This window comes from Mercenaria mercenaria, chromosome 19 (genome assembly GCF_021730395.1).
Source record: "Mercenaria mercenaria strain notata chromosome 19, MADL_Memer_1, whole genome shotgun sequence".
NCBI classification, from domain to species: domain Eukaryota; kingdom Metazoa; phylum Mollusca; class Bivalvia; order Venerida; family Veneridae; genus Mercenaria; species Mercenaria mercenaria.
The window spans coordinates 34113794-34141472 of record NC_069379.1 but is presented as its reverse complement, the minus strand read 5'-3'; the positions used below and the strand labels follow the sequence as shown (position 1 = coordinate 34141472).

Below are 27679 nucleotides of genomic sequence, written 5' to 3'. Positions count from 1 at the left end.
CAAATTTGAACGTTCCTGTTGTTTCTTTCTGTGTGCATTTGATATAAATGTATGATCTAGTTGTCAATTGAATATCAGCTTTAGATTTTATCCTCGGGCGACCAGCTCGTTTACCTCTGTATTTCAAAAGATTATACTTTTTCAACATAGCTAGTGTTTCTTTATTCGGTATTGTATACCTCCTAGGCACATCTCTATAATCCAGTAATTGGTCTCTACTGTATTGTCTACCTGTACACGGATTAGCCATAATTTCTAGTGAGATGTTGTTCTCCAAAACTGACTGAAATTATTGAAACGTTACTCAAATATTTGTCAAATTACGATTGTTTTTCGTAAATCCAATGATAATTCCACAAAATAAATTCTGCAGTTTGTTGGTCACCAGTTTATTAAAAACTGAGTCAAAAATCCAATCTCTAGAATCACTGGTTGTTGCAAAATAATCCAATTTTGCAGAGCAGAAAAAATTGCAGCCTACACCTGGCGCAAGACTACAAATATCAGGTATATTCATTTACACAAATTCTTTTTAAGTATTAATGATAATTCAAATAAAAACCCTTTTAAATTTAATTTTTCAACAGATGTACGTTTATTTCTTAGCGGGGCCTCTAAGTTATACTGCTGTTGTGTCAGCTATAGATGCCGCAACAGCACCACAGAAACAACAACAAATATAAGCAATAGAATCACGACAGTGACTTGATTTGATATAGAGTATGTTAGTAATAGGTTAGGTGGGTGGAGTCAATATTTTATAGATAAAATCGCGGGGTCATTATTTTATAAGGGGTGTCAGTATTTTATAAGAAAAGTGTTAATTATTCTATATAAAAATGACCGGGGGTCATTATTCTATGGGGGTCAGTTTACAACGTTACACCTGCAACCTCAGGGTTGTGGGTTCGTGTCCAACGTCTGACCGTATCTTTTTTACAAATTTTATATGTAAACTAACCTCTTATCGGATCAAACGTATCGTGATTTTTATGGTCCATTTACTGAATCATATTTAATCGTTGTAGAAAACGTCGAATAAAAATGGTTTTAGAAGTATCTTATACAAAAAAACAAAGTACTTGTCACCAGCGTTTCCAGAAAACAAATACTACAAGAGAAACAATTAAAATTCATAAAAATATGATGCATAAAATAATGTAACAATAAAACAGGCATCGATAACATTACATTACATAAAAAAATGATTTAATGTGATTTCGAACCCGTGGTAACATGAGTGGAAGTCAGACACCTTACAACTGCCCCACAGTGTAATCGGTTACTTAAGTAATATAGAGATTTTCAGACTACAAAATATTGCGTAAATTAACGAAAACGTCCGAAAATATTAGCGAAGATTAATGAGTGCCAGGTCAATACTTACGGACAATAACAATAACAAAGATACAATAACAATAACGAAATATAGAATAACAATAAAGAAATGACTTTTACCACAAGAATAAGAATAACGACATATACAACAGCAATAATTATTGTAAGACTTAGAATATGAATGATGTTGTGTAACAGGATTATATATACATACTAAGGGACACAACAATGCTGCATCAGCAACGCTATTAGGACATTGAGTTATTGTTACTATGTTATATAATAGGCATGTTTCATTGTCAAGTATTCAGTACTGTCGTTCCACTTGTATCATGTAGATTAAAATGTAATAACCTTTGAGAGTGTTATTCGTATTGGGTCTCGAACCCTAACTTGGTATATCCTGACAAGTAAATGACATAATAAATGACACGACATTGAATAACAATAACAGATATACAATAATAATAACATACAATGATATTAATAAACTGAGTGACTGAGGATTCACACGATGTAAAATGAATAAAATGTTGATCGTAATATAGACGGTCGGATGTAAAATCTTACCTATGGCGAAGTTCATCCATACATATTGATATGCGCTCAATTTTGTGAAACAAATGTAAACGCTTATGAGACACTTTTCTCACAGCCGTTGTTTTCGACTAGTTTGGTGTTGTAAATATATATGCATATGTTTTAGATTGCTAGGCATTTGCAGATATTGCGGGACAGACATCACTAGGTGTACAAGTTTAGACCATTTTCACCTGAAAATATAGGTACTGAAACTGATATTATACTCGTTATTGTCGTCTAAACAACTGAAACTGACAGGCTGAAAATGCCATACGATGAAGTTCAATGAATACATAATGCATTCGCACTGTTCTCCCTGACATTTCACAAATTTGTACTTTGGTGATTTTTCTCGCGCTGATATGAACGCATTTTTGTGAAAATTCCAAGTCCACTTTCCCCTGCCACTCATGTACATACGCTTTTTTAAATTATTGGTGTTTAACCTTTAGCATGCTTGCGGCAAGTGATTCTGTCTTTGCGAGTTTGAAACTAGAGCTATGAATGTAAGGTTTTGAATAGTTTCACAGTACATGTAAAATTAAAAGTTTATGCACTTGGGAAGGTTTTATAATCCAATTGATATTATGGCTAGATCCTATGAAGTTTAAAAGGTTGCCGTTTACTTTCTTTACGTGACAGGTCATGCTCAGGTGGGTGTTTTGATAAAATATTGTATAAATCCTTTAAACAACGACCCGGAGCTTTCTTTTTTAAATTTCATTTTTGCCGATATCCTTCTATCCCTTCTATATAACCCTATTTTCCCAACTCCCCCTTCTATCAGACTATTCCTACTATATAACTCTATTTTCCCAACACCCTTTTGTAACATCGGCCTATTTAAGTTTAGGGGCTAGCTCTTGGTCTTCATAATTAATTGCTGTGTTCTCTTATTCGATGATGTCGTTCAGTTTTTACAGATTGTTCACTGACTCCTCATTTGCTACTTGTCTCTTTGTCCCGTGATACAAACTTTTTCTGACAGACCATTGCATGCCTTCAGTCCCTTCTAAATTACCCAATTTTCCTAAATACCCTCTGCAACATCGGCCAATTTAAGTTGTCGGCTATCTACAAGCTCTTGGTCTTCATAATTAACTGCTGTAACTCTGATTCGATGATGTCGTTCAGATTCTACAGTGTGTTTACTGATTCTTCATTTGCCACTCTTTTGTTTGTCCCGTTTTACTAGTTTTGTTTGGCAGGGCTTTCCATTCTTACTTTAGTGGCGAAATCTTCCATAAGTACTGATATGGTCTGTATAAAAAGGCATTGCTATTACTAGTCTATATCTAAGTAAGTACTCCAAGTTTACTCCAGATACATATTTTTTGTTTTAAAGGTAAACCATTTACACATTCATAAATACTCTGCTGTAGGATTTCGTGTTGAGAGATTGTGTTGTTTGGGCGTATCTATTCTTGCTGGTGTGTTATTTTTTCATAAAGGCCGATGCCATTAACCTTTAGCCTGCCAACGGCAAGTGATTCTTCCTTTGCGATCGTGCAGGCTGATCATGGTCTGCAATGTTAGTTATTCTGTTTATTTTTAGTGAACACCCCTCCGAATGATAAATGGTATTGCCTAAATTGAATGATAGACCAGCCCATTTTTCAAAACAATACCAGGGTAAAGGTTTAATAATAGATCCGTAATGACAATCAGTAATTTCCGTTCGTTTTAGGATTTTCCGTATACGACTTCGCCATTCTCCGGTTGTTTCCGGTTTGGCCGGAGGATGCCGAAGTTACAGTTGATATGCAATCGTGCGGAAATTGCCGATTTGTCATTAGGGGTCAATTGCCTAATGCATGTGTTGATATAATTTCCATTTAACTTTTTCTTGTAAAGGCAGGGTGTTAAAGTTGGGCAAAACTATATGCACTTGATCATTTGTTCTCATGTATATCGTTACAATAAGATTTTTTTATCAAAAACGTCGATTTCATTTTACTACTATAGTTATTCATCCACATGTAACAAATTTCGAAATTCTTCATATACTCACAGAGTAACATATATATTTGACAATAATGGGGCCTCCGTGGCCGAGTGGTTAATGTCGCTGAAGATCACTTGCCACTTACCGATGCGGGTTCGAGCCTCGCATTGAATTCTACATGTCAGGAAGCGATCCAGCTGGCTTACGGAAGGTCGATGGTTCTATCCTGGCACCCGCTCGTAATGAAATAATGCACGGAGGGGCACCTTGGGTCTTCATCCATCATCAAAGCCGGATAGTCGCCATATAACTTAAAATTGTGTTGGTGCGACGTTAATCCAAAGATAAAAATATTAGACAATAAGAAATAAACAAAAAAGTAAAAACAATATCAAGCATTTATTTCTATGTATAGATGTTTACACATTAACAAAAAATAATATTCTAACTCTAACAAAACGACGGAGTTATAAACAGTATGAAAAATAAAATTTTATCAAAAAGTACTAAATCAAATGCAAAGAAGTAAGTAAGTAAAGAAAAACAAGCAAAATATTTATATATAAATTTCCATGCAAATTATGTTTTCTAAACAAGAAAGTTTGAAATGCTCTTTCATGGATTTCAACAGCCAATTCCTATTTTTCTGTCACGTGATCTTCAATCTTTTAATGAATTTTACTTTGAACAGTTAACACATATTGTATATGTAAACATACAATGCACTGGGTTTAAGATAGTACGCACTTAATACATCAAACTCTAACACAGTGTTACTTCCCCTTATCGGTGTTGTAAATTAGGCTGAATTTCAGACGAATTACATATTTTAATTTTGTTGTACAAAGTTTAAATCTCTGTAATTGAACAGTATATATTTTGTTTGTAATACGAGCAAAAGCAACAAACTAATATATAACATAGTAATAGTGAATTACCTCTTTTATGGTGTTGTGACGCGATCTGCTAAAGTGTAAAAAAAATGAAACTATTTGACAGTATTTTGACAAATCGCTTGAATACACTGATCATTTTCATTATGTTGACTGTGACTCAATGCAGACTTGGAGCGCCGGTATAAATTACAGACTCCGGTACATACCGGATTAACTAAATTTGAACGAAAATATCTTAAATGTATATATTTTGTAACCATGGTGATACTAACCCTAACCTTTAGTCAGTATTTTATGCATATTGTACACTAAATGCATGCGGACATGCAAAAATATGCATATTTTTGCCGTGCGCTACAATTGATAATCACTTTCGGGCATGCGCAGAAGACCGCTCCAAGTCTGCAATGAGTTACATCGCATTATGTTCATAGAAGCTGTAGTATAAAGGTTATTTTGCCAGTAGATTATGGCAAGCATTTTGATTTACCAGGCGTTGCCAGAAGCCATTTTCAGATCACATGGTTTCACCATCGTCACGTGATTCGGCTAAAAGCAGGGATGATTGTTTGACAATATTCTTACGAGGAGGTTGTTAATACATGTACATATATAGCGTAACACAGTATAAATGTGCATTTGCACCAAAACATGAAGCTTGTTACTGTATGACCTTCAGTGATTACTATAACCCTACATACACAAATGCTTTATATATCTAGTAAAGTGTAAAACGGTTAATGAGGATTTTCTATGCTAAAGATGACACGTCTTAGTAAAAGGATATTGAAGGCCCTGATGTTTAAAATAATTTCAATACTCTTTTCAAAATAAGTGATACATTTTGCGAGTATCCCCATACTAGTATCAAACATTCTACTGCATTTTACATTGGGCGATAAATAATCATTAAATCTGTTAATCCCCTTTTCAGATATGACTGAGAACAGTTACGGAAATGTTTGGTGATTTTAACGTTCAAATAAGTAAAATGTTGTGATATCCCCACAGACACTTGGGATTTGGACTGTCCTCACCCTCCTCCACCCCTGCCAACTTCAGCCACTATCATTCAGCATTTTAAAACGAATTGAGTGTAGGCGTAGAGTACAGACAATGTTTTGTTACAATTTCAACATGTTTTAAAACTGCACTTTCTACAATCAGGCCTTTAATACTACAGTCAGTCCAATAATCGAACGTACATTGTAGACCCAATTATATAATTTCCTTTTAATCTATCCATATAGTTTTATGCGTTCAAAATAAAAAAAAAACAATAACCAGATAACTTAAAGTCAAAAGACGGGATTTCCAATATGACTCACAATTAGCATGTGATATATTACTAGTATACGTCCTAAAACACATAAAGAAAAGTATGTTTTAAACTGATCTGAAGTGTTCTTTAACTAAATAATCATAAATAAAACAGTATACTTTCTATGTATATTTCATAGCTTAAGCGGCCTGATTGTTTATACATCCGCTCTTGTGTTACTCAGTATATGTCCCTATTTAAAAACAAAGAGACTATTTTGTCAGCAACTGCACTTAGCTAGATATTTCCCTCACGTATTCTGTACTGAGTGTACATATCAGAACTTACTTGCTTTGCAAGAGTTTGCTTCAAATTAGAGGGCTGTAATCATAGAAATCTCTGTATTTCAAAATAAGCCGTTACAACTTCACGCTTTAGCAAACTACGAAACGCTAAAGTTCATAACATACTGTCCAAAGTTTTATAAAAAAAACAACGGATACCTTTAAAATCTACTTGATCTAGCACCTCTTGCATGTTGTATGGGTGTAACTTATGAAATATAAAACATCAAACATTGCACTTATTTCAATTAAAAGAAATAATACATTCCATTTTGTGATTTGCCGTTGAATAAAATAATTTTTTTTGGGTTCAGATGCGAAGGAATAATATCAGGAGGGCACAGCCCGAGTGATATAGTTAACAAATAATGAAGGCCTTCGAGTCGTTTATAGTCTTATTTACCACGGTTCAGAGTTATGATGCGTAGAAATTGAACCACGACAGCGTTAGCCCTAGTGATTAAATACTGATGTATCTGAACGATGAACAGTGGTAAATTAGACGATAAACCTCAAGAAGGCCTTGATTGCTTTCATTCTGACATGCTCATTGATATATTTTATTCTGAACTTCATTTACATGAGGAGTAATGTATCAGACGTCATGCGGCAATTTGACGTCGTAATTGGCGTCATAATGCTGCCTTCCCGGTCCGCGCGTCAACCGTTGTTTATCGCAGAATATACAGAGCTTGATTTCCTTCTTTGTTTGACTAGAAATCAAATCGAGCCATGTTAGAATAATACAAATCCGAACTTCAAACAATGATTTTATTCAAGAGGACATTGCTAAAAGGGATATATTATTTCGATTCTAACACGTAATACAGACCAAGATCAGCCTGGTGTAGTACTGGGGCCGGTTGTTCGTAATTTTAACCGGCTGTTAAACTAACCGCCGTTTATATTTTGATTCAAAATACTAGACTTGGTGAGAAACACTAGTATGATATTTTGATTTTATTGTAAAGAGTTTTATTGTTCATAACTTTTACCTCATAAGTCTGTTTTTCAAAGTTGCCTGAAATGCTGAAAAATAACTCTAAAAGTTAATCAACTGTTAGCTTAATCGCCTGTTAAAGTTTCAAACAACTGGGCCCAGGTCGCAAAGGCAGAACCACTTGCCAACAGCAGGCTAAACTTTAACTACAGTATATATTTGTATGTAGATCTGTTTAGGTTTGCTGTACTACATGCTTCAAGTGATCCTGTTAATACATCAATTTCGTATATAACATATAATCATTTATCAAACAGTGTTGTTTATGCATGTTACGTTGGTAGCTTTTGAACGCGTGATTTTGCTATACACTGTACTTTTTATGCCATTTATTTTTCACTAGCACTACATAGTTCTGTCTAATGAACACGACATTATCCGGTAATTATTCTTTTGGCAGTCTCTTACGCGGTGATCTCCCCTTGTAGGTAGTATAGCGCCAGGGGACTCCCTGTTTGGAGTTTGTTGGTGTTATATGTCTATTTAGTATACTGTGTATTCATCCACCTTATTTGTACTCAGGAGCGACACTTCTTCGCGTTCGCCGGCAGTGATCTCCCCTTTAAGTATATGTAGCGCCAGGGGAGGTAACTGCTGGGAATTGGTGTTATATGTCTATTTAGTATACAGTGTATTCATGCACCTAATTAGTACTCAGAAGTGACGCTTCTTCGCGTTCGCATTCGTCACTGCCTGCCTGAATCTCATAATCATCCCTTAGCTCAAATGTCTTTACACATATGTATCCACATACAGACGCAAGCGAAATCACTAATATGGCACTTCCAATTACTGTGAAAGTATAAAAAGAAAACCCGAACGTTAACTGTTTTTCTTTGTGTTCGGAGACGAATTTTACTGTAACAAAACAACAGCACAAGTTCAGAATGCCTGAAAATGAAAACAGGAAATAAACATTTTTAGTGAATGATACGCATTGGGTGTCTTTAAAGGAGTTAATCCGTGCACTGAGTGTCTTTAAAGGAGCAAATCTGTGCATTGAGTGTCTTTAAAGGAATAAATCCTTGCATTGAGTGTCTTTAAAGGAGTAAATCCGTGCATTGAGTGTCTTTAAAGGAATAAATCCTTGCATTGAGTGTCTTTAAAGGAGTAAATTCGTGCATTGAGTGTCTTTAAAGGAGCACATCCGCGCATTGAGTGTCTTTAAAAGAATAAATGTGCACAGAGTGTCTTTAAACGAGTAAATTCGTGCATTGGGTGTCTTTAAAGGAGAAAATCCGTGCACTTAGTGTCTTTAAAGGAGTAAATCCGTGCATTGAGCGTCTTAAAAGAAGTAAATCCGTGCATTGAGTGTCTTTAAAGGCGTAAATCCGTGCTTTGAGTGTATTTAAAGGATTAAATCCGCGCACTGAGTGTCTTTAAAGGAGTAAATCCGTGCATTGAGTGTCTTTAAAGGAGTAAATCCGTGCATTGAGTGTCTTTAAAGGAGTAAATCCGTGCATCGAGTGTCTTTAAAGGAGTAAAACCGTGCATTTGGGTGTCTTTAAAGGAGTTAATCCGTGCATTGAGTGTCTTTAAAGGAGTAAATCTGTGCATTGGGTGTCTTTTAAGAAGTAAATCCGTGCATTGAGTGTCTTTAAAGGAGTAAATCCGTGCATTGAGTCTCTTTAAAGGAGTAAATCCGTGCATTGGGTGTCTTTAAAGGAGTAAACCCGTATTCGGCAATTTCCGGCCGATTGTTCATTGAAAAACACCTGAAGCTGGAGAATGCCGAAATAGTGACATGGGAATATGTAATTAAAAGTAAATTACCGAATGTTATTAAGAAACCCGTGAAATCTGAAGCAGTAAGTATATGAAATATTTCAATCTTCTAAGCAGTGACCTCCCCTTATAGTTATGTCTCGATAGAGGTGCCATTCACTGCTGGCATTTCGTCGACGCTATGAGAATCAAAAGATAATAGGTAAGGATAGATTTCTCGGAAGCACAGAGCACCAAAATCACAGCCCCAGAGCCACGCATTTACATAGTAGGCCCACAACAAAAAGAAGCTGTAACGGAAAAATATTTCAGACGGGTTGCTTCAAACATCCAACAAGCACATATTAATTTATGCTAAATATTGATGGAGGGGAAAGAAATGGTAAGGGGCGAAATGGGGTCAGGGGTGGGGGAGAAACAAGTTTGAAATAGACAGTGTCATTAGAGGTATACCAAAACGGTTTGTATAAGATATCTTGTCATGCAAATTATAATATACTAGTACCTCGAAGGCTTTTATCCCAGATATTTTAATTTTCTTCAAAAAGGACTGTGTAATTCAAATGGTACCGTATTCCTTTTTATTCTTTGCACAATTGTATATCAGTAAATAGCATATATCATAAAACAAAAGTATACTTTTACATACCTGGTATAAGACTCATCAGAGATAGGATACACACATAGCAAACTTTACAAGACTCGACAGTTATACCGCGACAGCAAGTTCTACAGCAGACTCCAAAGCCAACAATCATTAGCAAACCCATTAGTATAACGGATGTTGTCTCAAGAACACATAAACATCTGCTGTATTTAAACCAGGATACACCTGTAGCAAAATACAAAGGAAAGAAATACCTGACAATAAGTTAATTTTATATGACAGCCTCCCTCAAGCCTTTCATAACGCTGAAAGGATTTGTTTAAATCGGACCACTATTAAAAATGATATAGCCGTATAAAATTTAAGAAAATGGATGATCATGGAGGCAGCCGTTAAGGTGTGTTTTGTTTTGACGTCATTTACACACTGCTGTCATTAACAACAAATAAAATTATCATTTATTTTATCGTCAAAAGTTGAAACCCACAAATTCATTTCTGTATCATACTGTTACATACCTGTATCAAGACCACTAAAATAAAAAGGAGTGCAGTTCAGTAGCATGCCGTTGAAACAGTCTTTGTACGCCCACCGATCGACCAGTAAAGCTGTTAATTGGAGCCAAAAGGCAGTCGGTATAAGAACGGCTGTTCCAGATGCGGCACAGAATTTAGCGCAACAATTTCGAGGGCATCTACAAAATCTCCGAATGCTGTCTTGCAGTTCATACAAAATATTTCTTGCTATGTAGGAATTCATTTTCCTCTGAAAAGAAGAACTTTTAGAGCTTGACCTTGTTGTTGAAACGAAACTATAATGTATGTGTATTTAACATTTTAATTTAATTCATTCTCAAATTGAATTAAAAGTATCAGCATTTTTTCATATGATAGTGTTCTCAGCTTATATGTAAAGTCTACCAGAGAAATTAACACATAAATGCATATGAACACTTATCTTGTTTATATATTAATCCATTATAGACCTAAAAAATTGTTTCCGGCAACATGCTCAAAAAAAAATTAGGGTAGGTAGGTCGGATGTTTTTATTATTATTAAGGGAGACTTTTCGGAAATTATTTTTGTGTCAAAAAATAAATACAATTAAAGAGGTTATTAGAGCATAAGTAAGTTGATTTCTAACATCACTGGCTATGTTTAAAGCATAAAAAGTGCAGTTTTGCAACTTTTTGTTAAAAAGTTAAAAAAAATATTCTCCAAGGCCATAAAAACATAAGGATCGGGCCAAAAATTTAGGGTATGTCGGGATACCGGAAACAAACAATTTATTTACGCCTAACATTCAACTGTAAAATATTTTTGATATGTTCAGTGAATTCTTGATATCTAAAAACTTCTATTTAAATATGCCCGTAGCGTCTGTGGTAAATTATTAATAAATATTTGATGGAGACTTTGTTACTAGAGCAAAATCATATATTTTAATGACTCATCTTATATTGCAATCCTGTTTATACCATATCACTGCTTATGACGACATGTCGATAGCAACTACGTCTTCACAACATACAATTGTCTTCAATGCGTCTTTGTTCTTTTTTTTTTTCTTTTTTTTTTCTTTTTTTGTTTTGTTTTGTTTTGTTGTTATTTTTTTTTTGTTCTAAACAAATGAAATTGCACTAGTAAAATTCAGCAAGTTGGCCCTAGACTTTTTTGATGAAAAGACATAAACCCATCCAGAATCTTTCTCCTCTATTAAAAGTTGAAAAGTCGCAATATTGTCATATGACCTCTGTAATTGTAAACTAATGACAGGTTACAACTGAACAGGCAGAGTACAGCTTTTGGCTATATTTTTTCATTAGCTGTTATTGTTGGGTAACGTAACATATACACATGTACAATTCTTTGTGTGGAAGCTATCCAGCTGGCTTACGGAAGGTCGATGGTTTTGGATGCCCGCTCGTGAAGAAATAATGCCCGGACGGGAAACTGGGATCTTCCTCGAAAGTCGTCATATGACCTATTATTGTATCCGTGTGAGGTTAAACCCGACAAAATCGCATCAAATTATTTTGAATAAACACGATCAAAAATACTGTTTTGACTGACTTATATTTAACTTATAATTTCACACGATGTGTACTTACATTGCTGTTCCAACATTTAATTCATAAATATCCATACAATGTCTATAATCATCCCGAGACATAACTTCCATTCAACACCGAGTTATGCTATATTTGTCTGCATATTTTACATACAGTTTAACCACGTATGACTCACAAAAGCATGTGATGAAAAACGAAATCGAAAACACTGACCTTCAATATAAAGAGATGTATTTGTTTTCATTTAATATCGTTGGAAATATATGAAGATGTGTTATTTGATTGCGATAATATAGCTAATTCTAGTATACTGAAGTAAAATAATAAGGATTTTAAATATTAATACAGTACATTTAATTGATAATATACAGGAGTATTTTGTGAACAGTCTTATTGTTTACACTCTCGCTTTATAAATATACACGAGTTGCAAGGGCAAGTTTCGTATTGTAGCCCAATATATTAAAAAACTTTGATAATGAGGAAGTTGACCTCAATACAATCGACACTGTTTATTTTCCAATATAGGTGACTAAAATTAATTTGTAATATAGTGCCAAGATAATTTCATGACGAATTATCTTTGAACCCCACTGGACTACTGGACTCCACTGCCACATTATCAAAATTTATCAGTTGAGGTAGACTTATTTTATAGGTATTTTCTTTATGACATTTGTAGAAGGAATTCCCACGAATTTTTAGTTATTTTGTAAAATAAATAGATGTTTGCATCGATTTTCCTTGCTCCTTAGAACGACATGGTTTAAAATCTTACCCGAGTTATCAATAGTCAGTCTAAAACAGAAAAGATAAAATAAAAAAGTTGTATTAAAGTTTTCCTGCGTCATAATATTGGAAAAACAAATATCAAAGTGACAATTGCGACCCGGGTAGGTAGGTAGGAATTTACATTCAGTTGTTTGGTTTATGATATTTATTAAACAGCGATCTTGATCGTCATAAAGACGGTCGGATTAAAAATCTTACCTAAGGTATCGGATGTCCGGCGAAACTGAAACGGTCATTCATCCATACATATTAATATGCGCTCCATTTTGTGAGAAGAAAAGTAACGTTTCTCACCACCGTTGTTTACGACTAGTCTCGGACCCGCCCGCTTAGCTCAGTAGGTAGAACGTCGGTCTACGGATCGCGGGGTCGCGAGTTCGATCCTCGGGCTGGGCGTATGTTCTCCTTGACTATTTGATAAACGACATTGTGTCTGAAATCATTAGTCCTCCACCTTTGATTCATGTGGGGAAGCTGGCAGTTACTTGCGGAGAACAGGTTTGTACTGGTACAGAATCCAGGAACACTGGTTAGGTTAACTGCCCGCCTTTACCTGACTGAAATACTGTTGAAAAACGGCGTTAAACCCAAAACAAACAAACAAAACGACTAGTCTCGTGTTATAAATAGGTACTTACAGCTAATGCGGGACAGACATCACTAGTTGTACAAGTTTAGACCATTTTCGCCTGAAAATGTAGGTCCTGAAACCGATACTATACTGGTTTTTGTCGTCTAAACAACTGAACTGGCAGGGTGAAAATGCGATACGATGAAGTTAGGAGTATACGTAACGCAGTCGCAGTTCTCCCCCGACGTTTCACAAATTTGTACATTGAAGATTTTTCTCGCGCTGGTATCAAGGCATTTTTGTGAAAATTCCAAATCCACTTCCCCTGCCTCTCATGTACATATGTTGTTTTCTTTTTATTTTAAATTATTGGTGTTTAAATGACATCTTGTGGCTAATGGTGGAAGAATTCTAGGTATATGTTGCCGCCCAGAATTAATATGGTCTTACCTTTATAATATCATAGGCTAAACTCAAGACTAACAGTTTATATAAAACTTAAATGTATTTTTGTGTGGTGAGTAGAATAAATAAAATAAAACAAAATAAAATGCTTTTTATTTTATTACAGTAACGTCCATTTATAAATTTTAGTACGCGCAAGATGAGTTTTTTCCAGCACCGGCAAAACCAAGAGAAATCCGGTATGACATGCAAGAAAAATTCATATGTGATAAATACATTTATTGAATTTGTACTCTTTAATCACACAATACACACAAACATACTCATTTGTTTTTCCACAAAAACTGTAGTAGATCTACTTATTCTTTATTGAAATTTGGACATAAACCAGCTTACATATACACTTGCGTTATATAACATGGGCACATATTGAAGTATTGTAAACGTCTTCATGTCAAGTTGACATTAATTTAGCCTCTCTCAGTTTATCCTCCTCTTCAAGACTATATTCATAGATTTATGCAAATGTAATGGTTTACTCATCACATTTTTATGTTTGACAAATGTGGAGTTATTATCTAACGGCATTTAAGACCTAGCACGCAGGCCTGTTTAACTGGATTCTTGAGTGATATGGCACTTGCATATTGCATATGATCAACAGTATTGACAAGTATCTGTTATTAAGAAATATTTAATAGGAAGACACAAACAATTCCATACATTCAGATATAAAAGAAAGTACATTTTGTGGGAATTATTCGGTATCATCAAAAGCTGTTTCAATGAAAGAAAGAATTATGTACCGGCTATGTAAAATAGTCTATTTATTCCGATAAAATAAATCATACAAGAGTAAATACACCAAAGGTTGCACTACTTTGTGCATTGTTGTCTACATTGGTATAGTCCGGGAGCTGTTCACCTCCTTCCTCATAGTCATGCTCATTGTTTTTGACTTTTTGCAGCTCTTCATAATCGTCTTTAGACTGCAAGTCTTTTTCTAAAACAAAAGAAAAAATTGAAAATGATGCATGAATGGTTAGCACGTTTACATACTTCAAGTAGCCGTTCAGTTCTTAAATATTCAAGTAATGGATTTTTATTTTGACAACATAATTATCCTACGTGCTTTCATTATAGGCCTAACAGATAAAATATAAGTTAAAGAAGCAAATAACTAGAATTCAGTTTTACCAGCGTTTTGCTTTCCGATGCCTAGGTTGTCTTCAATATCTGTTCCTTTCACATTATTCTCCTTTTCAAAGCTTGAATTGTGTTCATCAGCATTATCGTTTCCACAATTTACAAAGCATTTTGCAGAGTCTTCTTTGTCATAGAATGGCCGGCTTTTAAAACTGATTGGTTTTTCATATCCTGGCGTGTCTGGGACAATCCCTGTCTTTTCTATCTTCTCTCTTTCAAACTTGATGTTATCCTTATTGTATATATGTTCATTTGCTTTTCCGGTGTTGAGCTTTTCATAATCGGCTCCAGATTTCAAACCCTTTTCTGAAAAAGGAACGAAGAATGTCGTTTTCAGTTGCTATCATGTGAATCGTGCTAGCTCATTACAAAAATTACAAATTTGCAATATCTATCATGCATATACCTAAGTAGTATGTATATTTTGTACTTTTTTTTTCATTTAATATTATTACTTGTAGGGGAAGAGGCGGGGTTAAAGTCCCACCGACACTATTATATTCCATATTGCAGAATTCGAGCTTTTCGTGGTTGTGGCAAACCCCATTGGTGCATCTCAAAGCATCATTTCAGACATAGGCGGGCACTTGAGTGAAAGAACCAACCTTCCTTCAGCCAGATGGAAGACGTTTTCACATCAACGGTGAGGTTCTAAACCCACAGCGGTGAAGGGCCATAACTCTGGCACCAGTATTTCATGAATTATCCCCCCTTTTGACTTAGAATTTCAGGTTATATGTGAACTGAAGCCGAAGCCGGCAACCTTGAGCACCCAACAACGAAGGTCCTATATTTTCGTATGATAATATATAATACTGTGTCTAAAATGTCACTATCTTAATTATATGATTAAAATGGAAAAGGAAAATGTTATACTAGGCCTTCTTTTATCAGTCTTCTTTTCATAGCCTGCATTATCTTGTTCGCTGTTTAACTTGTCTTCAGCAATTTTCTCTTCTTTACCGGTTTGTCTGTCTTTAGCACTGTCTTCTAACTCATAGGTGGTGCTTTCTTTAGTAATGTTCTCTTTCTCGCAGGTTTCTTTGTCTTTAGTACTTTCTTCCATTTCAAAGGCCGGGTTGTCTTTGGCAATTTTCTCATTTTTATAGTTTGGTTCGCCTTTAATATTCATATCCTTCCCATAGTTGCTTGAATTGTCCTCACTGTCTTCAGAGTTTTTATCCTTTTCTGTAATTGTCATATTAATTGGATCCATTGCAAAACTGTAGTTGCTACTCTTGTCACCAAGTTCGGAACCCTGAACATGATCTATTTGGAAAAAGAGATAATACTGATGATTTTAATTGTAACTTGTTTGTTTCTTTTAGGACTTTTTGTCAAGTATTTCATGTAACGGAGGGCAGTTAACCTAACCAGTGCTCCTTGATAACGTTCCAGTACAAACCTGTTCTCAGCAAGGAACTGCCTACTTCCACATATGAATCAGAGGTGGAGGTCGAATGATTTCAGACACAATGTCTTTTATCAAATCGTCACGGAGAACATACGCCTCGCCCAGAGCTCGAACTCACGACCCTGGGATCCGTAGATCTACGCTCTCCCTATTGAGCTAAGCGGGCGAGCGAAACATCTGTAAAACACCTGAGTATATCAAGAATATAACTGGAGCACTACGCGTTGATAAAATCTATAAAAACACCTTTGGAAGCCTAGAATACAACCAAACAATATGCTAGTATAGCCAATTGGTTCATGAGAAGTAATAGAAATTGTTACACCCCTAACTCCCCCCCCCCCCCCCCCCCCCATAACTGGCTTAAGCGGAAATCGATTACAAAAATATTGAATATACTTCATGATCCTTAATGACCAAAAAGAACTCGATATTAACGTAACTATATAATAACGTCTTGCTTTTGAGCAATTTCACGATTGGGATGTCTTAATAAACAGTAAGTTTCTAGACATTTAACCCTTATCATGCTGGAAACGACTGATTTTGCCTTTGCGACCAGTGTAGATTATCACATCCGTGCAGTCTGATCAAGATCTGCACTGTCCGCCACTCAGTCAGTATCTTTTTGGTAAGCACCCCTTTTAAACAGTTAATGGTACTGTCAAAATTGAAAGATGGACAAGTTCATTATAGAAATTTAGCAGGGTAAGGGTTAAAACGGAAGTGAAGTCATCCAGTTATACCTGAATGGTCTTTAAACGTCTCCCTTGAAAAATGTGCATCCACTGGTTCTCTATACACGCCGCTGTTTTCGTCCGAGTTCTGTGATTCTGTGTCATCCATATCGAATGGTACTGCATAACCATCGGCCATGGTCGACCAACCAGGAATTTCATCATAAACGGACATTTCCATGTCAATGTTACCTGATAATTTGCTAATTTCTGGTTGTAATTCTGATAAAATGAACGATTTTAAGTTATTTTGAAGAATAAAAGTTCAATAGTGATCAGAACCATGTCAATATGCTTATATGTACAATATCAGTTTGTTTAAAGATATCCAATGCATATCTTCCACTAAAATGATCTATTTTTAGATTCTAACTTCAGATGTAGAAAATCCGCATTAATTAAGTGAAACTGACTTCACTAAATATACTAAACTTACTGTTTAACTATCATGTTTAACTCATTTGTTCAATAAAAAAATTCATTTCTAGTGGTAGTACACATAAATTTAAACTGTGCTTAGGTGTACGTATATTAGGTGTACTCTATTTTAAACCTATAAATAACAAATACATTGTACCTGGTGACCTTGACACTTCATTTTGCCCGGGTTGCACGTGTGTTTCATTTACTCTCGCCCTCCGCGTTCTCCGCCATCTCCTGAAACGAAGAGTTGTATGCGAGTGAAAATATTATGACTGTGACTAAAAAGACCTGGAGCGCCTGTGATAAATTACAGACTCCGGTATATACCGGATTCAAGCGATTTGAATAAAAAGTATCTTAAATGTATACATTTTGTAACCATGGTAATCCTCAATCTGACTAAAGTACATCTCCTATTACGCTACGCATAGGATCTGACAACGAGCTATTGATGGCCTCGTTCTGACAGCCCTCCCGCTAGCCAATCAAAAGCTAACTTACAACATTCTGCAAGCTTTAAAAAGCCTTGGTTTTTGATATCAACAATTTTTATGTCGAAAGATATCAGATAGGCGGTTAGCTCAGTCGGTAGAGCACTTGCTCTGTAAGCCAGAGGTCCCGGGTTCGAGCCCTGGATTAACTGCAAATTTTTCTTACTCTGACATTCGAACAAGTTGTCTGATTGGTTCAAACAAAAATAGATTTGCGAAAATAAAAATAGCAATATTGGAAATCCAAAATATACAGAAGACGAATATGAATGGGTCGTTCTCAGATCTTCGTTTAGAAGATCAAGTACTTTAGTCAGATTGGGTAATCCTAACCCTAACCTTCAGTCAGTATTTTATACATATTATACACTAAATGAGTGCGGACATGCAATAATATTTGGCAATTCGTTTTTGCTGATAATCACTTCCGGACATGCGCAGTAGACTGCACCAGGTCTGTAATGAGCTATATCGGAATATTATTAGAGCTATGTCCAGGACGGATACCCTATAACTTAGACATGTTCTGACATTTTTCGGGACCGTTGGTCGAGTTCTAGAGTTCGAATAATCGGTGTTCGAATTTTCCAGGGTCGAAGAATATCCGTTATGTGAAATTTCTGTCGGGACCGGACGAAGAGTTCGAAATAAGGGTAGTGGTCGAAGTATCCGAGTAACAGCGATCGATGTATATCATTATCAACTCCAACTGTCTATATCCTTAATAGTAACATGCCCATTTAACACAATGTTATTAAAAGGAAATTTGACAGTTTTCGGCCCCAACCCTTTTTTTTGGAGAATCTTGTAATGTTTTTTATAGGCAAAACCTTCAGCTATATATAAAGAGGGAATTGTAAAAGTACTTATTGTAAAGTTTGGAAGGTAAGAAGGAAAAGTATTTTTCCATGGGTATATTACATTTGGCTATTTAAGCTAAACTTCTCCCCAAATGCTGGGGAGGGAGTGGGGGGGGAGCGTCGTATCCTATCATTATTTTTATTCATATCAAAAAGATTGTTCTTAATCTAGGAAAAAAAGTTTTTACATGTGTAAAAATAAATTAACACATTTTCAGTCCATTGTTTTTACATCTTATAATTTCTGCTTCTTTTCATATCTTCTTAATTGTTGAGCTTAATTCTAAAAGTAGCTAATAGGAAGTATCAAAAATGTTTTGCATATTTAGAATAAAATCTGCAAAAAGATCCCTTGGAAGCAAAAAATGCAACCAGGAAGAATAATAGCAGACTCGGTTTGATTGAGTCTGTTCAGAAGAGGTAATGAAATGTGCAACGCCTCTCGCGCCCCAAGCACCGGCTTATTTGTTTGTTTCTTTTGGGTTTAACGCCGTTTTTCAACAGTATTTCAAGCACCGGCTTAAGCGGAACTCTATTATACATGTGTATATGGTGAATAGAATCCATGATCCCAAAGGACCAGAAAATATAACAACACTGAATCCAAATACGGGGAGACTTTACAGACGTCACACGGCACTTACAGATTGCTGTTGCGATAGTTAATAAAATCTGCAAAAAAAGATTCTTGGGAAGCAAAGAATGCAACCAAGAAGAATAATAGCCGACTCGTTTTGTGTTTGTAGAAAAGGGCATGCAATAAAGTAAAAACGAACGTCTTGATCTGTACTCTTATTGGTTAAACTTGATTCAACAAAATTGAGCCGCGCCGTGAGAAAACCAACATATTGGCTTTGCGACCAGCATGGATCAAGACCAGCCTGCGCATCCGCGCAGTCTGGTCAGGATCCATGCTGTTCGCTAACGGTTTCTCTAATTACAATATACTTTAAAAGCGAACAGCATGGATCCTGACCAGACTGCACGGATGCGCAGGCTGGTCTGGATCCATGCTGGTCGCAAAGCCACTATGTTGGTTTTCTCATGGTGCGGCTCAAATAAGAAAAATATCAGATTTAAACTTACCTCCAGCCCAGTAACAGTGCTAATACGGACGGGATGACTAGCAAGATTCCGAACACAGTTCCAAGAGTTGTACTTAGAGTATGATTGTCTTCTTTTGGTGGATCTGAGGCTTCAAAAATGAAAAAAAAAACAACATATTTTAGAAATTTTGAAAATTCAGTTTAAATTTTTAGTTTATATATAATTTACTTTAGGCCGATTGTGAAGCAAGTTCTACAGCTTATATTAATAACTCTTGACACCTCATTCCAGAGTATGTCAGAAGAGGCCAGTTTCCTTTTTTTTTTATACATTTTTAAGAATAGTTGTGTCCATAACCTGTCTGATTTTAAACTTTTTATTTACTAGTATATTATATATCAATATGCGAACATAAGATAAGACAGACTTAAAGTGCAAACATTCATTGTACAATGAAATTATTTTTTACCTCTCTAGGAACACAAGTAAATCGGTTCAGAATTAAAAGTTATGTAAATCGTGGAAGATTAATATATATACTTACAAATCGGTTGTGCACATAATGGCCCTTCATACCCCTGTTTACAAAACAAACAACTGTCAGATTGGTTACAAACAAAACAATTTTCAGGGCAATCCAAGTCACAGTCTACTCCATATTTGTCATGTTTACAATATTTACATGTATCACCCATATAATTTGATGTACAGTTGCATCGACCAGTTTTTTTATCACATGTGAGAGAGTTACAGCCCTTGCTACAAAGTTGCGAACAGTTTCTTCCAAAGTATCCAGGTTTACATTCGACACAGTCCATTGTGGACAAACACGAAACACACACCTGCGGGCAGGGAAGGGTGCAATTTTGAACTGTATTTGTTTTATAATACCCGTCCACACATTCTTTGCAATGTTGATAATAAAAGCAAGATTTGCACTGAGGACTGCATTTATTTATACAATTATCAGTCCAAGGGCCATAACTGTTACCGTCATGCCAAAATCCGTTATAAAAACCATCGTGACATCCGTCACATATAGACGGACTATTTTGCTCACATTTCACACAGTGAACGGGGCACGCGTAGTAACACTTGTCTCCCCAGTACCCGTCAATACAGCCATTTTCACATGTACTATTATAGTCGCAATTATTCGTGCTACAGCATGCGCATGGTTTGTTTAAACACTGTTCTTCATATGCTGAAATGTTAAAGATATCCTATGGTCATTTTTCACTAAAATATTTTATCTTTTGCTATTTACTACAAATGATACAAAATCCTCATCAAATAAATTTAAATTCACTGAATATATAAATTAAGTTTGCAGTAATGTTTAGTTGATTGTTACAATACAGCCAGTTTTTTAGTGGTTGTACACATTTATACTGTGTTTATCTCTACATGTATACAGCGTGTACTATTTAACCATTAATACACATATACGTGTTAATTTCGTATAAACATTTACATGAATTACATGAAGTAATTATCCATGTTTTAAAATACGAAATTAGGTTTTAAAATACCTTTCAGAAAACATACATTGACAGATTTGTTTGCGAAATGCTTGGGAAAAGTCTACATTCATTTGCAGAACCATTCGAAATTTGAGAGCAGAAAACCCGGTTTCAAATTTATAGAAGCAAAGCGAATTTTGAGACACTCACACTCACAAAACATCCAAATTGGAAAGCATTATTAGATGACTAACACAAGGCAATGAGGTCAGTTTGCAAGATGACGTAATGGTCAATCAGACCAGAAATGTTGCATGGTCCGAAGCGTAACTGCATCCTGCATCGCACTGTTTGTCCAATTGCACAGTAGGTAAAGTGCTTATGAACCACATTGTCCTGTTATTTCTTCCATTATACCGGAGAAAGATCGAATTATTAAACGTTTTAAATAAATATTCGAGTTCTGATTTATCTTTAAAACAGGAAATAACTCTTATAAAATCAGAACTAAAATGTAGCAGTTACACTTTAACAAGGATAGGGTTTTCCGCGACCGAATGGTTAAGGTCACTTGCTTCGAATCACTTGCCTCTCATATCAATGTCGCACGGTACAAAGCAATACATGGGGTACGAAATAATGTAATAATATTACACACTTACAGGAATAACAAGCAGTGTATTTCAATAACTGGGCAAAAGAATTATGTTTGATATTGCAGCAATGTCAGGCAGTGCTATTAAATATTACGGGTAGGGACATATGTTAAATATTTACAGGAATGTCAGACAGTGATATTTAATACTAAGGGTACGGAATTCTGTGAAATATTTACGAGAATGTAGGGCAGTGATATTAAACATTAATGGTTCGGAATTGTGTTAAATATTTACGGGAATGTCGGGCAGTGATATTAAACATTATTGGTTCGGAATTGTGTTAAATATTTACAGGAATGTCGGGCAGTGATATTAAACATTAATGGTTCGGAATTGTGTTAAATATTTACAGGAATGTCGGGCAGTGATATTAAACATTATTGGTTCGGAATTGTGTTAAATATTTACAGGAATGTCGGGCAGTGATATTAAACATTAATGGTTCGGAATTGTGTTAAATATTTACAGGAATGTCGGGCAGTGATATTAAACATTAATGGTTCGGAATTGTGGTAAATATTTACAGGAATGTCGGGCAGGGATATTTAACATTATTGGTTCGGAATTGTGTTAAATATTTACAGAAATGTCGGGCAGTGAAATTAAACATTAATGGTTCGGAATTGTGTTAAATATTTACAGCAATGTCGGGCAGTGATATTAAACATTATTGGTTCGGAATTGTGTTAAATATTTACAGGAATGTCGGGCAGTGATATTAAACATTATTGGTTCGGAATTGTGTTAAATATTTACAGAAATGTCGGGCAGTGATATTAAACATTATTGGTTCGGAATTGTGTTAAATATTTACAGGAATGTCGGGCAGTGATATTAAACATTAATGGTTCGGACTTGTGTAAAATATTTACAGGAATGTCAGACATTGATATAAAACATTAATGGTTCGGAATTGTGTTAAATATTTACAGGAATGTCGGGCAGTGATATTAAACACTAATGGTTCGGAATTGTGTTAAGTATTTACAGGAATGTCGGGCAGTGATATTAAACATTACTGGTTCGGAATTGTGTTAAATATTTACAGGAATGTCGGGCAGTGAAATTAAACATGAATAGTTCGGAATTGTGTTAAATATTTACAGGAATGTCGGGCAGTGATATTAAACATGAATGGTTCAGAATTGTATTAAGTATTTACAGGAATGTCGGGCAGTGATATTAAACATTATTGGTTCGGAATTGTGTTAAATATTTACAGGAATGTCGGGCAGTGATATTAAACATTAATGGTTCGGACTTGTGTAAAATATTTACAGGAATGTCAGACATTGATACAAAAAACATTAATGGTTCGGAATTGTGTTAAATATTTACAGGAATGTCGGGCAGTGATATACATTATTTAAGGTAAAAATTTATGTTCAATATTTACAGGAATGTCAGGCAGTATTATTTATTATCTAGGGTAGGGAATTATGTTTTGTACTTACATGCATGGTATATCATTGAAAGCAGTAATAACAATATCCATCCCATAATAGACCGGATCTGAGATAAGAAAGAAACATACGAATATTTCGTAAAGATGTTATACTAAAACCTACCTTTTTCTAACGGTTTTGTCTACATGTCCACGTTTTCACCCCGGCTTACTTTCATTCAATTCGTCAAGTTATATTGACTTTTTTTAATTTCAACACATTTAGAGATATGAATGGCTTTTGTACGATATGAATTTTATGCATCAGAAATGTCAAGCGCTGAAATTTTGTTAGGATATTTGGACGATAAAGCACTTTGAAAGGAATATTAGACAAGTTCTTATTGGAAAGGCATATTTGGACAAGCACTCATTTGAGAGGTATTTATGGACAAGAACTTGAGTTCGTATTCGAAAGGCATATTAGATTATTAGGTTATTTAACATTATTCTGTACAGTACGAAGATATATTTGGACGAATCCAAATATATCTTGTATTGTATAGTATAATGTTAGATAACCTTTTTATTCTATATCTTTTTTATTTTAGTTTAAATTAAAATGATTCACTGAATATTGTATTTCTGCCTTTTCTGTGACGCATAATCAATGTCCATAGAGCGCCTACTTCACCCGATTTACATTTGGAACATTTTCTCGCGTTTCGGGCGTTATCGTGTTTAACATGGGACTGTTGAACCTTCCAAATACGAAACAAATAAAGGTAATATATTGTACGGTCACGTGTTGCAAATAAATAAAATGGAGACAGAATAATAGTACTTATTTGAAAGGCATATCGAACGAGTACTTACTTGTATGGCATATTGGTAGAGTACTTATTTGAAGGCTATTATTTGGACAAGTATTTATTTGAAAGGTATATTTGGACGAGAATTTTAGTTATATATTCGAATGGCATATTAGATTAGTACTTATTTGAAATGCATATGAAACTACTACTTATTCGAACGGCATATTGGACAAGTACTAATTTGAAAGGCATATTGAATGAGTATTTATTGGAAAGGCATTTTGCACAAGTACTTACTCGAAAGGCATATTGGACAAGTACTTATTCGAAAGGCATATTAGGCAAGCATTTGTTTTCGTTAGGCATATTCGGACGTGGGTTTATTCGAAACGTTTATGTGGACGTGTACTTCTTTGAAAGGGGTATGTGGACGAGTAGGCCTTTATTTGAAGAGTGCTTATTCAAACTCGTATCGGTCTCGCCTTTCGGTTTGTCCTGTATGATTGTCGGATGGGTATGTGTCCCAATATATGTCATATGTTACAGGATTTTTTTAGGTAATCATATGATTATCGCTATACCGGTAAAACTTAATGCCAACGGACACGATACCGTTCTTGTATTCCGGGATAATAAAGACCTTTACATCTAGGTAGGCCTCACAATATTTAACATATATAAGAGTGTGTTGTAAATAGCACTTGCACGAATGTTTCATTTATATATCATGTAGTTCTTTTTTGTCCCACCACCATCGCAAATATCATAAAATAATTACCCAAGTGTTATAGAAACGCTTTCAGATTTAGTCTGTTCATGATGTCATTCATCTCGTTTTCTTCCCTTTTTTACAATTACGTTTATCATTATGTTGAATATTAGTACACGGATGAATTTATAACGATAAGCTGAAGTGTATATTTACCTACAGATAATAAACATTTTTGATAAATGTATCATAACTGTATGTGTTCACAATACAAAATCAACTCTTGTTTCAAGATTTGGACGTATTTTTTTTATACAACTACGCGTTTAAGTACACGTACCACTGTCGTTGTAATACTAAATGACACTGACATTGTCCAACTCGTAATACTAACGCTTACCATGCTGGACACGATTGATTCTGACTTTGCGACCAGTGCAGATCATTATCAGCCTGCACATCCGTGCAGTCTGATCATGATCTGCACTGTTCGCTATTCAGTCAGTATATTTTTGGTAAGCACCCCTTTTATCAGTTAATGGTACTGTCGAAATTGGAAGATGGCCAAGTTCATTAAAGAAATTTAGCAGGTTAAGAGCTTAATATTTGAGATATTTTTCGGTCGTCATATAAGAACAATCTATATACATAGATTATTACGCGTTTTGTTGATTTTTGTATCCACATAACTACGAGTTGCTACTGAATAATTATCTGCAATTGTTAAAATGTAAGATGACCTACTATGTAAATCATCAATTAAGTAATACAGAATTTTTTTTAATTTATTTTTTTTTTCAACCCATCTTTCACAATTTTAACGTAATGGTCAAAAACTGCTTTTCTTTTCAAAATTGATTTTTTTTTTTCAACCTATCTTTCACAATTTTAACAATATGGTCAAACATTTCTTTTATAGCGGAAAAATCCTTTTGTGTAAAAAAAATGTGTGATGTTTGAAGTCGTCGATGTGAAAAAAAAGTCTATATATATTTTTTAGAGGATGGGCAGATCGACGGAAAATTTAAACACTATATGTCTGCCTGACCTTCAACGTCCGGGGCATAATAAACAAAAAAAAAAAAATAGTATATGATAGATATTAACACAAATAATGGTACAGTTGAATATGCTGAAAATTCAGAAAATAAATGTTTAACTTACCTAACCAATCCTGATATTGAAAACAATGTATTATATACAAATGACTCAATGTACGCATGGATGCTGATAACTACACAAGATAAAGTTGATATCTTTCATTTTAATACACAAGTGTTGTATATGACGAGATAATTTTTAATAGATCTTACAGTTTTATAGTGCATCCTATATTAATATATTTTATTGTTAGGGATGTCAATGATCGGTCATTTTGATACTTGTTTAACTGTTAAATCGTCCGAACGTTCACCGGTTACCCGAATAGACTGTGCCTCTCTGCTTCTACTTACTGACAAATTACTATTTTACATTGACACTGGAAAATCTGTACGTTTATTTAAGTGCCATTATTAGTGAGCTCGAAGAGCAGGCCCGAAAGCCCTGTTGGAGAATTGAAATTTATAGTAACGTGGTGATACTTTCACGCGTATGGAAAGGTTTTAAAAAATTCACCGGAAGCTAACAAGGCGCACCAGGCGGCGAGGAAGTGCTTTCTCTGCAGTGACGACTGAACATCATCCAATTGCTCAATATTATTCATTACTCAAAAACATTACAATAGAGGTTAAAGATTTATTACATTCTATTTACAGATAAAATGTTAGAAAGAAAATGGAATATTCCAAAAGTAAACGCGGCTAATAGGGAATGATCCCACAATGAACGTACACACGCTCTAACTGTACGCTATTAAACCTTGATTAAGCATAACCCCATATTACATACTTACGGTGCACACTCAATACTTGCGAACATCCGATAGGAGCGAATTAAGTGATTCTGCCTTTGCGACCAGTGCAGACCAAGATCAGCCAGTACATCCATATAGTCTACACTGTTTGCTATTCAGTCAGTAAATTTTCAGTGAACACCCTGTAATGTTACAATGATGAAGTAGGTAATATACAGAACGACACCAATAGTGCTCTAACTAAATTTCCCTGCTAAACTCAAGTGAGGTCTCAGATAAAGCATGTATTAGATTATATATGTGAAGGGAACACAACTCTTCTAGGCTTGCTAGATTAGGTTAAATTACTACACCCTGTTACATCTCTTCTTAAGCAAACAAAATATACATACATGTGTATAATTATTCATGTGAACAACAAATAATGCAAAGTACATTTCCATCAATAAGATCCATTAAAAATCTATTCAGGCTGATCGTTTCATTGATCTGTAATGATCAGTCAGAAACACATTGTCTTCCAAGATTATATAGTCATTACTTCCTTTCTCAAATGACCCTTATCCTGTAGTTACCATTGTCCATGAACTTGGGTAGTATATTAACGATTATTAAGTTCTTCAGTCATTATCACCTAACTACCAAATCTTATAGACTGGCAGACAGAGTGTTACTATATTACATTGATTCAATTATCCTTTGGTATCACTGTTATTTTAGATCTTGTAACATATCTGTTTGAATCCGTTCTTGGAGAGGTATTCGCAGGAACCTATGAAACACTTGCCTCTCTGATTTCAGACATCAAAGGTATTTCCTCTGTATAAGAGGGTGTTCGTATTTCAGGATCTATAGGCATACAGACACTAAATAGAAAAATGGCGCGAAAAAAATGGTAGTCGCATAATGGCGGATACAAATAGTCCTCAGTTTTTTCGCTGTGTAGAGCTATTTTCCTTATTTTCTTTGCATTTTTTTTGGTAAAATCACATGACAGATCTATGCTTGACGCGAAGATAGCATTTTGATCATGAAATAACACCATGACAAAAATTTTTATGGAAACTTAGATCATACA

At 35.0% G+C, this 27679-nt stretch overlaps 2 protein-coding genes across 8 annotated transcripts in view; both read right to left on the bottom strand.

Annotated features, from left to right (window-relative positions):
* LOC123541687 (uncharacterized) overlaps positions 1-12015 on the bottom strand; it is a 91059-nt gene extending 79044 nt beyond the window's left edge. The window contains exons 1-4 of one of the 7 annotated variants that reach the window (XR_008368696.1): positions 11810-11953; positions 10217-10463; positions 9741-9923; positions 1909-2111 (exon numbers count right to left, since the gene is read on the bottom strand). Coding sequence is in view for 3 of the 7 variants with exons in the window: in XM_053531814.1 (XP_053387789.1) it covers positions 8010-8257; positions 9741-9923; positions 10217-10509; positions 11810-11880 (795 nt within the window). In the remaining 4 variants the exon portion in view is untranslated. The other 6 variants (XM_045327207.2, XM_053531814.1, XM_053531818.1 and 3 more) reach the window with 6 other exon arrangements.
* A 1664-nt stretch (positions 12016-13679) lies between these two features.
* LOC123542963 (uncharacterized) lies at positions 13680-25983 on the bottom strand. Its single transcript, XM_053531655.1, has 9 exons — positions 25911-25983; positions 23293-23350; positions 20261-20920; positions 19756-19864; positions 17473-17552; positions 16905-17117; positions 15621-16013; positions 14736-15050; positions 13680-14541 (listed from the first exon to the last, which is right to left on the bottom strand). The coding sequence occupies exons 2-9, from the start codon at positions 23336-23338 to the stop codon at positions 14384-14386; spliced, it is 1974 nt and encodes a 657-aa protein (XP_053387630.1). The 5' UTR covers positions 23339-23350; positions 25911-25983; the 3' UTR covers positions 13680-14383.
* Positions 25984-27679: the final 1696 nt, after the last annotated feature.

Bases quoted from the DNA above. Each gene is read 5' to 3' on its own strand.
- LOC123542963 (XM_053531655.1), bottom strand. From the start codon at position 23,338: ATGGGATGGATATTGTTATTACTGCTTTCAATGATATACCATGCAT. The intron at 19,865-20,260 runs GTAAGTATATAT...TCATTTTTGAAG, and splicing joins ATTATGTGCACAACCGATTT to CCTCAGATCCACCAAAAGAA. The intron at 16,014-16,904 runs GTATAACTGGAT...TTTTCCAAATAG, and splicing joins GACGTTTAAAGACCATTCAG to ATCATGTTCAGGGTTCCGAA.